Here is a 12,240-nt window from a genome sequence, read left to right on the forward strand (position 1 = left end):
ATATATTTTTTAAAACAATAGCTAAGATAAGCATCCAACAGCAAGCTGAAGCTATGGAAAAACTTCTAGAAATTACTATTGTGGATAGTTCCCCTTAAAATAAAACCAATATTTGAAAATATTCAGCAGAGGGTTTTTTAAAAACTATATAATTGTATCTTGTCATTGTGTGACAACTTTTCAATGATGCATGACCTTTTAAAACGTAATTGTATCTCGATATGAGATACCAGTATTTCTTATTAGAAGCGTAAAACATAACTTTTTGTATGGATAATATACATACTTTTTAAGTACTTTGACTTAACAAGTTCACCATTTTTAAAATTAAAGAGACCATTTATAAAAATTCATCTAAAACTAAAAGTATATTTTCTAGCAGTGTATAAATATAACATGTTACTGTGTGATTTTAAAACAACTCTGAAAGTGCCGCAACAAAGACCAAGAACACCGAAAAATACAGCAAATAATCTCATTTGTTTTTAATATTTAAAAGCTATATAAAACCCTATTAAAGGTTTTAAAACTGATTGGTTTCAGGTGCAGCTAGCAGCATAGCATAGTCATGATTTTGGTATGCTTTATACACACATATCACTTGATTTAAACCAAAAAGTGCAGATTAAATAAATGACAATAAAAAGTCATTACCTAAAAAAGTGCAGAAAAATTCAAGTTTAAAGTTCAGTGCTCTTTATTTTGCAGAAACAAATAAATAAAATCCCCCAAGTTAAAATAAATCTTTGCCACAAAACAAAAACAAAAAAACCTTTGGAGATAGCTTTACTAATGTCACATGCAAAATGCCTTGAGCAAAGCACAGATGATCTGAATACAGAACTTAGGATAAAACTTGGAACGGCTTCCTTCCTTACCTGTCTTCCAGAATCTCCCTCACTCTAAACATATGTATACTTACAGGCTTGTTTCAAACACTCAAATATCTATCTGAACTAAATTCAGAAGAACCAACACAAAGTCCTAAGCAAATTATCAACGTAATGTTCTTGATGAAACTGCAGTATACTTGCAATGAATGACAGATGTACATAGCAGTATTTTTCCATAAACCTCAAATCAGGAACAATTTTTTTTTTAATCTATAACCAATTTTTGAAATAGTATAGCTGAAATGTGAATGAGTGTTAAGGTAATGCCATATTTTAAACAGAAAGATTTTGACAAAATACAATACTTCAAATAACAACATTCTAAGCAAACAGGGACTGATTTTAGTTTGGGAAATGAATTGGGTATGTGGTATATACAGAAAAATCTCTTCCCATTAATAAAGTTAATTGAGGAAACATGAATTTCAGAATCAAAGACAAATGAGGGTAGAGAATAGACACATAGACACACACAGATTTTCATTTTCTGATATTTTCTAGTTTGACCTTTCTGCTGCTGTTATTGTCACAGTTCCTGAGACTTTGGCTTGCTGGTGACTACTGCTTTTTGCATCAAAAAGACAGGAGTGGGTTGGGGGTAGGCAGGCCATCTCAGACTCCAACCAACATCTGGGTTGGTCACCTTTAAGAAATCAAGCACAGCTCTGGGAAGCTCATTTTCTTATTCAAAAAATACTTTGGACTTTCTAGTCTTAACCACTTAGCTTGTGCACAATGTGTAGGCTAATTTGAAAAAACAAAGCGTTTAAAATAATAAATTACGATGTTCTTACGAAATGCAGCTCTGGTAAACGCATCTACTTCTCTATCATAAGTAATTACAACTTTGAGTCATCTTATATACAGCAGTTAAAATGACTGTGGAAGGGAACTCGATGTGCAAACAATACGACAAACTAAACAGCTGAGGCTCCACACAGTCAGGCAGCGCATCAGGTTACTTAGTACTTTTTGACTTTTTCAAACTCTTTATGACTACTGATACTCATAAAACTATACCTCTAAAAAAGAACCCAATCCTTCCAATGAAGTATCATGGAACATGGGTTTAATGAACAATATATAATGCAAATTAAGCAATTTGTAAGTTGCCAAATGTTCAGAGCACAGACATGAAACAGAAATGTGTTTTTCACTTTCTACAGATTCAGAAACTTTTAAAAACGATTATAGTTTAAAAACATTTTTACCTTGATCAATTCTCTTTATCACAGATATTTAACCCTTACTCAATGCTATTTAAACTTTGATGTAAACTTTTATATCCAGTAGTGCACGTTATAAAATGTAAACAAAAGATTTATTAATGAAAGAGAAACAGGTCAGTGACTGACTGAAAAGTGAAGATATCTTACACAGAACTTTACTCATCACATGGAATAAAAAACAACCACGCTTCCCAAATTGTGCTCTGCTTATTCGTGAGGACTCAGTACAGACTTTCATACAAGACAATATGTAAAGTTCCTGTTCCCTTCCCTTCCCTTCTTCCTTTGTGGCTTTCACAGCTGCAGGCCCTGGCTCTGCCTTACAGACTGCTTTCTTTCTGTGCTGTCCTGCTACTGCAAGAACCAATCATTCAGTGTCCTCCGCCACTTAACGCCCATCACTCTTTATTACGGAAAGAACTTAGTTACTAAAGTGAACATACTTTCCTTTCTTTTTGCTTTTAGTATTTCATAGGACACGTACAGGTGTGATGTGTTTCTATAGGGGGTGTTTTGTAGGTCGTCAGACTGGACTCCTGAGTACTTACACAAGAGACACTTGCAGTTTCCCATGCGGCGGCATGTGCACTAAGATTAAATGGGTTCATCACCTGAGTGTACTGACACTGTTAGCAACAAAGGAGCGTTTTAAAGGGAGCTGAGCACTTTACTGAAATGATAAAACACTGTTGCTTTAGCAATTTTAATTAAATAATGCAAGGGTACATTTGGTTAAACATTTTATAAAAATTCAAGCAAAATTAAAAACTTAGCCAATTTTAACTTTTCTACAAATTTAACCAGTAACAGTTTTGGTCAAGTCTACCCTTAGCTGAGTTGATGTGAACGAGGACGAAAGATATTGAAGAATTCTCCTCACCACAATGGAGGTTTTCTTACTTTCCACACCGCATGGCCACTACATGGAAACTCAGAAGATGAGCGATTCAGTCATGCGTTACACTTTTCGATGAAAAGTGATGTATCACCTTGTTTTGCTTTTGAAAAAATAAGAACTGAACACAATTATATGATTAACAAGAACAGAACAGGATCCCATACACGAGCTATGTGTACGTTTTGATTACGTAAAGCCCACCATTCAGCAGAGTCTAAAGATAAGGGGACAGTTTGTTGCTCTTTCACCAATGACACTGATGACCAGTCTACTTGAGAGAGGGCGAGTCCAGACAGCTGTTCATAATGCAATCCAGACACAGCTGTGACCAGTTAGGACTTATAACTGCTGATTTATGGCCTCTCCCCACATCGGATTAAACACTCATGGCAGATACAACGGCACAAAATCTTTTGGCATCTGAAAGTTTAATACAGGGATGATCCAAGGGAGTGCCCTCCAGCACTTCTCAACGTCCTTTGTGTGTTCATCTGTCAGTGTGACCCTGCTCACTTCTCCGTTTGTCAACTCATAGCCAGCTACACCATCTGCTCCAGTTTGCACGCATGTGAATTCTTCTCAGTTAAAGCCATTTGACTGAGGTAAAACAGTGCATGATTGTGCTGGGAAAGAAGTTTTCAGCACTGTGCATCCCTTTTATGTTATCTTTCCCAAATACATCAATGGCATCAACAAGGAAATTTTCTTTTCCTTCTGGTCAAAGTCAGACTTATTGGATTCTGGTTGTCAGAACTGGTACCACTTTTTATCTTTGTATTTCAGCATCATCTATAAAAGAAAAAAATAAAGAAAAATCTGTTTTTAAAATTCACAAAAACTATTTCTAACTGGTGCTCATAAAGCATACCATTCTGAAGCATTCTGGACTGATACTATGTTGTGTTTGCTTTGATTATTTAAAGTACCATGAATTGTTTTATTTAGACAATGGCTATGTTTATAAACAATTATCCTAGGAAGTGCTCAATTTCTGATATGTATTATAACTACTATTTGATGGGTAACATAGGTGACTTAGCAAATAACTTAAAACAAGGTCATTGCCATGTCTCTAACTAGAACTAAAAGTAATGCTTTCAGGAATTAGGGAAAGAAAGGCTGGAAAATCTACTGCTATCTCATATTTACTGAGCCCCTGCTGTGCTAGACAACAAATGACTCACCTTCTCTGATCTGTACAATTCTTGGGGTGTGATTCTTTTCTCATTTTATAAGTAAAAACCCACGAATTCTAGGTTTTACTCAAGGTTCAAAGACTTGTGAATCTGGGTTTTGGTCCTGGCAATCTGAATTCAAGAGTCCACAAGTGCAGCCTTAATGTAGTTCTTTCTAGACTCTCAACCATATTTAACAATTGTAGAAAGGAAAGGCAACTGAGCTCCCTATCTTTGGATTTTGCAAATAGTGTGAAAGTGCTTTTGTTGTGCAGGATTGCGGCAACAAAACTCCTGCCCTACACTGAAGGCTATTTGCTTACATTGGAGGTACCTGCGGCACCCCCAACTTCCTTAGGTGTTCTAGACAAGTGTCTTCCAGGTCAAACTATCTCCCCCATACAACACAAGCAAAGAAGAGATGGCTAATGGCTGAAGAAGTAAAGGAATGCTCATATTATAGGGACTGGATGGTCAAAGGTAAAAGTAGCTGTAATGCTGTTCATCTGGGCAAGACCCTGCAACACCCTCAAACGGCAGTCTAAGAAGCAAAAATTAGAAGTCACCAGTCCAAAGCAGGGAGGAGTTACACACGTGCAAAATAATCATTTGTATTTTACATGGAGGCGTTTAAGCTCATAAAAGTATTTTTAAGGATTCCTCTTTATTTTATACACATGACTGTTTCTCCTGCAGTTTTGTGTATGTACCATCTTATGTTGCAAAGCCAGAGAAGGGCATTAGATTTCCTGGAACTGAACCTACGGGTGGCTTTGAGCTGCCATGTGGGTGCTGGGAACCAAATGCAGGTCCAGTAGTACTCTTGTCTGCTGAGCCATCCCTGCAGCCCACAAATTACTTTTTAATAAAGCCTGTATCAGTCAGCAAAACACAGCTGTGTGAGCATCACGTAGGGAACCCAACACCTTACGGCAACTGCTTCTGAGATCCATGAATTCACCACAAAAGCTGTTCCACTACCTCCCCAGACACACAGATTCAACCTGTCAACTGATCCTACCTGGAAGAGCCAGGGGACACTGATTTCTTTCAGGACAAGGTGGCTGCAGACCGAGGAGTTACAGCAGGCTAGCATTCTTACCGAGGCCACTGACAAACAGCTGCAAAGCTTCTACATTGCTGACAAAGGTTCTAAAGGCAGACACACTCCTTTAAAAGGTAAAGACTTTAGGAGCGGTAAGGACTATTGCCATATTCTTGTAATGGCCCCTCTTGTGATCAAAATCAGAACTTGCAACTGTACAAAGTACATAGTAGAAATGACAGAATATACAAAATGAAGTTATTTTCCTATTTGCTTTATCTAGTTCCTTGGGTGACTGTGTGCCAGGCATACCTCATGAGCATGTTTGGAAAACGAGTCTGCACTGGACAACATGGCTGCAGTCCTCTCTTCCAAATCACTTAGTTTCTGCCCTCTTTCATCCAGGGCCAACCTGGCTCGGGCCAGTTCACCCACAACTCCGGATGCAGCTCCTTTCACACCTTCAATCCCACCAGGACCTGGGATGTGCTGTGCAAGACTCCTCGAGGCCTTTCCTGAGGATGACTCTCCAACTGGAAAGTTTTAATAAATTGGAGGAAAAAAAATCCACCATGTGGCAGCATTAAAATACAATTTATGGATCATGTAGCAATACAATTAGAATATTAAGTTTATGACATACATTTATAGTGTTGTTTTAAATTATTCTTAGATGCGTTTCCAAATCTGCAATGCACTGTACTGAACACCCTACTCTTCCCTAGATCATAAAGCAGGAATCTGGGGAAAACAGGGCTAGCTAGCAATTGCTGAAAGAAGCAAGCACACTGATGCAGATTTTGTAACTAAAACTGCTTTGGGGGTTGCTAACATTATAGTTCATGAATTTTAAGCACTTAACTGTAAGTGTAAAGACGTAAGTTAAAATTTTCAGATTTGATTTTGTGTGCTTATTCCACACTTTATAAAAGATATCATTTCTATTTTGGAGTCCAGATCTGCAGACATGCTTTCTTTGTCTCCATTAAAGTTTTCACTTTTCAAATACATAAAATCATACTTTTTCTTTAAAATATCTTGTTTGCACCCCTTTCAGTATCCAGATCCTGATCATCTAACATCCATATCACAGCAAGTCTTGGATCTCTGCGGTCAGTCTCCAGTTATATGGCCTAGCACGCCTCACACACTATCCAACCCAAGAAGATGCCTTCATCTCCCACACGGAAGCCCATGGTCTGTTACCCCCACCGTCTACTCTCCCTCTTCCCAGCTCTACTCAGTCACTAGTCTATTCTATCTCTAAATATCTGTCCATTGTAAATATTCCATATAAACACAGCCACACAGACTATGGCTTTGCACGGCTAATGGACCCACATAGCTGTTCCTGGCTAACTTCTCTCACTGAAGACATTTTCCAGTTGATCTGTGTAGCAACAAGCATCAGGGGTTGCCGCTTCTTATGGTTGCATGGTGTATCATTTTAAGGGTAGAGCACATTTTGCTTATGCTTTCACTCAACAATGGATATTTGGGTAGTCTTCATTTTTATGGCTTATTATAAATAATGTTTCCTTGAAAATTTGTGGATGTGTTTGTGTAAACATACATTTTCAGTTACCTTGGGCATAAATGTCTGGAAAAAAAGAGACTAGGACAGGCTTGGGACACTTGATAATTCAATATTGACCTTTCTGAGGTCTAGAAGGCAGCTTTCTAAAGAGGACACACCATTTTCATCTCCACCAGTGATGTGAGCTGCAGTTGCTCTACCTTCCTCCGATGCTCATATGTCCTGATGGCAGCTAGCCTAGTGGACATAATGTGGAGCCTCACTATGGCTTGTGATACACATTATTTCCTGAATGATGAATGGTGTTAGACATCTTCTGATGATTACTGATCAAGAATATTTAAGAAATTAAAACCTCCTGCTCATTTAAAATTAGGATATTTATTCTTTTATTACAAAATTATGACTTTTTTTATTTGCTGGATGCAGACTTTGTCAGGTATCAGATATGATATATATATGTAGTTTGTCCTATTATTTGAACTGTCATATTCTCTTTTTGCTCTTTTTTTTAAAACACAAAGTTTTCACGTAGATGAACTACTATTAACTTTATTCTTTGGTTGTTTACAACTTAGGTGAACTATCTGGCAACCACTAACTGAAATGGCATATTTATTTCACTTCCTTCCAAGAGCTTTGTGCTTTAACTCTCATGTAGAAGTCCCTGGTTCTTTTGTTAATTTTCATGTTGTTGGTTTTTATCCATGTGAATATCTAGTTGTGTCAACATTGTTTGTTGAAAGGTCCATTATTTCCTCATTGGATTTTCTTGGCATACTTGCAGAAAATCAATTGATTATAAATGCTATAGGCTAGTTTTGGACTCTCAATTACATTCTCTTGCTTACATCCATGCCAACATCTCACAGACTATTGTCTTATAGACCAGAATTTTGTAGTAACTCTTGCAGTAGTAAATGTGTGTCCTTTGGCCTTTTCGTCTACTTTAAGACTTTCTGTATATGAAAGGGTTATCTCCATTTCCTTATTTTCATGTAAATTTTGGAAAACATTTATTATTTTATGCAAAAATAGTTTATATTCTGGTGGGGGATTATTTAGATTGGCTTGAGGAGCAGCACAGATATCTCAGCAGGATAAATAAAGTCCTTAAATAAAGTCCAAGAACATGAGATGTTGTTCTGTTTACCTATTAATTTCTTTAACATTCTCAAGTTTTAGTGAGAATGTCTGTCACTGCTTTTGTGGGGTTATTTTACAATGCAGAACTCTTTCAGATCTTCAAAGAAGAGCTAACATCATCACTTCCCTGAGCACCCATATAATAGAAGGAGAAGAACTTCCCACTTCTCTCAGGAAGCAAGCATGGCCACCAAAACTGAGATCTAAGTGGGGTTTTTGTTGTTGTTGTCATTTTGTTTGTTTGTTTTGATGCTGAGATAACGGAAAGTGTCACCTAAATTTCATTTTTGGATTATTCATTGTTGACATATAGAAATACAGGTAACTTTTAAAGACTGATCTCAGATTCTTTGATCTTGCTCACTTGTTTATCAGCTTTATTTATTATTGGTTGGTTTTCTTAGGATTTTCTATAATCAAGACTCTGTTATCTGTAAATACAGAAAAGTTTGCTTTTACCATCTGATCTTTTCCTTTTCTTGTGTGATGACACTGTGTTGTGTGTGTGAGAAAAGAAGTGGTGGGGATCCTCTAAACTTCACATAAATTTACTACTAGCCATTAAGTATGTATGTACATATGTGTAGGTACACACACACACACACTTTTATTCAGCAGTTTCCTTGAGTTGAAGAGCCCTCCTAGAGGGAGGCACATGGGACCCAGGAGGTAAACAAAACTTCATGCCTAGGCAAGCGGGAGTTTGGGCTATTCTCTAAGCCCCGTCTCCAGCTTTCTGGGAAAAAACATCTGCTGTGGAAGAGAGGGATCAGCTGTTGAGAGGGAGACTCATGGACTGTCCAGCTGCAGTCAAGCTATGCAAAGAGCTCTGCGGTTGCAGCTCTTCAGTCATCACTTGTGTTGAACTTTTCTATGATGTAGCTGCTTTGTGGTTATCCTTACTCCTGTAAGAAACCCCTCATTGATAGGCCTGTTTCCTAGTAACACCCACTAACACTGATTGACCACGCTGGACACTGGTACCATCATTGCTTTGGTCTATGTGGGCTTCCTTTCTGGAATGAACAGACAGGTGTGTGTTCCATCTCCTCAGAAGAAGTCTCTCACACGGCACGTACATATACATCAGGTTTTGGAGAATCCATATATTCCATCAACTCAGTATTTGAACCCATTGGAATCCTTTTTTCCCTCAACAAAGTGTTATAATTTTTAATATTGCCAATGGAAGTTTTGAATTTCTGTTAATATTGCTTTCTAGGTCATGCATGCATGCATCCATCTACCCATTCATCCAATCAGGACCTTGTGTGTGGTAGGCAAGCTCCTTTCTACTGAAATTAACTCTCAAATTAACTTTTTCTAAAAGTCAATAACTATTTCCAGGCTTAAAAAAATGTCCCCTTCATCAAGATGGCTGCACTTCAATTTCTGGAAGGCAGAGATATGTCACCCTATGATAGAAAAGGGGCTTCACAAGCTAAGGACCTAGACCTGGATTGGTTATCTTGCAGCATCTAGGTGAGCTCAATCAAAGCACAGAACTCCTTAGGAGCAAAGTGTCTTTAGCGGGCATGAAGACATGTAGATTCAGAAAGACATGACATTGCCTCACACAGTGACAAAGAGATCAGGAGCTAAGGGAGAGAGATGACACCCCCAGAAGCCGAACAAGGCAGGGAAATGCATTCCTACCCAGAGCCTCCCATAAAGAACCAAATATAGGCAGCATGGGCTAAACTACTGATATCTAACCTACAGAACGGAAATCTAGAAACCTCATAAGCTGGGCTGTTTTAGGTCAATAGATTGGTGGTGTGGTATAACAGCAGTGGCAGAAAGTTAATATAAAAAATAACTGATAGAGATTTCATTTTACATTTTCATACACTGATTTATCCAGTACTTGTAAAAACTTAGCTACAGATTGTTTTGCCCTTGACAAGGACGGTAGGACCTTGGTCACCTCACTCTCTACTTCCCAGCTGCTATGAGGCAATAAACTATGCTTCCAGCTGACTGTCCTGCCTCACTCAGTTCCAGGAGACAGTCAGTAACTGAGGGCTGGAACTTAAGCCACCAGGAATCTTGCTAGGCTACAGCATATGGTAGGAGAGGGCTTGTCCAGCATGTGTAAAACTAGAGTTCAACTCCCAGGACTGGGAAAAATACCCCAAACAAATAAAGCCAAACTTTATTCCTTTTATGTAGATTTCTCTCTGGTAGCCATTTCAAGTTACGCTGGTTTTGGCTGCCTGAGAAAAATATTTTCCCGATTGAGGACAGAATAAGAAAGTAATTTTATGCCTTTTGTTAAACCATGGATATAATTATTATAATGAATATGAAAAAGCCTAATTTACACATGTGACAGAAATTTTATATGGGTTGAATATTTTTGTCTTAAAGAAACTAAGATTAACCAAATTAACTCAGCCGACTTACATAGCTCTTCTCTGTCGAGAGACTGGGCACCGCCTCCGAATAACCCTTTAAAGAACCCTCTGTTTGGAGCTTCTGGCGTCTCCACAGGGGTGAAGAGCTCACCGAGCATCTCCTTTAAAATCAAAACACATTACACTGTTAAAACTCCAGGGAGACACAAGTTTAATTAACAAGATCAGCACTGGAAATGCTGTAATGGCCACCAATTCCCTTGAGACTCACCGATAGTCAACAAGCACACTCCAAGTGGTCAGGTCAGGGTGCAATGACTAACTTTGAGGGTGGGTTTCTCAGCACAGATTTACTGAGGAATTTGATGTTTTCTCCTCCCACTACATTATTTGTTTGACTTACAGCCAAGACAGTATGACTGCTTAGAGGGTGAGGAGATGTAACTTTTGTCTTTGAGACTGTCTTGGTATATATCCCAGGCTGGCGTGGAACACATGATCTTTCTCAGTGAGTATTTGATTTTCAAGAAAACATTTCAATCTAATTGAAGAAGAATTTATAATTTTCCTGAGAACCGGGTCACCTTCTCAAACAGAAAGAACATTCTCTACCACTAGGCCAGGGTGTTTAGTATAACAGTAGCCATTGTTCAGTTTCAGAACTATCATCTTGACTGAAATCAGAAAAGCTGCCATTTAGACGCATCAACTTCCTTCCTCATAAGCATGTAATTTCCATAGACATCACTCTGACTTGTGGGATTTGACATGCATGGTAGAAAGAGGAAAGAGTGGCTTTTACACTGTCAAGTCTGCCCTGAACTGTTAGCAGTCTTCAGACAGAAGAAAAGGTAAGAGCAAGGTGGAGAGAGGAATGGTCACCATTAGGGAGGGGCTAGCAGTAGAAGGAGCACACTCAACACATGACAGACCTAAGCGCAGACACTAAATGGAGAAAACAAAAGGCCGCAACGCTTCTGCTAAGGAACAAAGCTGTCTGTCTGCGCTTTTCACTTCCACTCACTAGAGCTTGCAGTCCCAGTGAGGGCACTGAGACAAGAAGGAAATAAAAAGGCACAGACAGGGAGGAAGAAGTCCTTTATTTACCACAAAGCTTGATAACAAAATGCTTTACCAAAGTTTTAATATAGTTATAGCATGTCTTAATTTCTTACGTGACTCTCTTTAGAAGTTTAGACTCAGAAATCACAAGTTTGTGTTCTTACAACAAAAAGGCTTTGGGGCTGGAGCTAAGAAACCTTTGCCTAACTCAAGAGTTTTTCCATTCATTTCCTTTTAGGAATTTTACAGTTTGGGGGATAAAATGTAGATTGATGATCTATTGTTGATAGCTGTATTAAGCAGATTAAGTAAGTCTTAAAAAAGACAAAATTATGTGCTTTTTCTCATTTGTGGGTTCTAGGTTTATGGTGATCCATAAAATTATGCATGTATCGATGACATGAGAGTAGAATAAAATTGTGTAGGGTGCAGTGAAGAGTCATCAGGGAGCAGGCAGATGAAAGACAAAGGGGTGAGGGGGCTATGCCCCAAGAATATTATATTTGTAGATGAAAGCCACTCTATATGACCCAGTATAGAATAATAATATGATATAATATAAACAAAGCAAAAAGGGGCTGTACTTTCCCACAATGGCTCATATGTGCATCCCCATGAGAAAAGGGAACAGACGTGATACCCTCAGTGGATCTTTAAATGCTACAGAAATTCTAATACTCTGTCGCTCACCTGAAGATTTTCACATGTCTCTTGACTGTAGGTGAGTCTCTGGATTTCCGTAGGTGAAACAAGGTATAAGGCTTGTCCATTGTTGGCAAAGCAGAATGTTCTGGCTATCCGCATGTTGGTAAGGGGCAGATAGTACACATCCAATAAAGGTCTCAAGCTTGGCAAACTTGAGGGAAAATACACAATTTGTTAGTAATAAGCAACAAGT

At 38.3% G+C, this 12,240-nt stretch overlaps 1 protein-coding gene across 6 annotated transcripts in view; it reads right to left on the minus strand.

Annotated features, from left to right (window-relative positions):
• Positions 1 to 470: 470 nt before the first annotated feature.
• Positions 471 to 12,240, minus strand: part of Stxbp5 (syntaxin binding protein 5) — a 143,618-nt gene continuing 131,848 nt past the window's right edge. For all 6 annotated transcript variants that reach the window (XM_060373214.1, XM_021658045.2, XM_021658044.2 and 3 more), the window contains 4 exons: positions 12,033 to 12,198; positions 10,330 to 10,441; positions 5,553 to 5,773; positions 471 to 3,809 (listed from right to left, as the gene is read on the minus strand). In XM_060373214.1, the coding sequence (XP_060229197.1) occupies positions 3,768 to 3,809; positions 5,553 to 5,773; positions 10,330 to 10,441; positions 12,033 to 12,198 (541 nt within the window). In that variant the 3' untranslated portion in view covers positions 471 to 3,767. The remainder of the gene's footprint in view (positions 3,810 to 5,552; positions 5,774 to 10,329; positions 10,442 to 12,032; positions 12,199 to 12,240) is intronic.

Source organism: Meriones unguiculatus, chromosome 20 (assembly GCF_030254825.1).
Source record: "Meriones unguiculatus strain TT.TT164.6M chromosome 20, Bangor_MerUng_6.1, whole genome shotgun sequence".
Lineage (NCBI taxonomy): Eukaryota > Metazoa > Chordata > Mammalia > Rodentia > Muridae > Meriones > Meriones unguiculatus.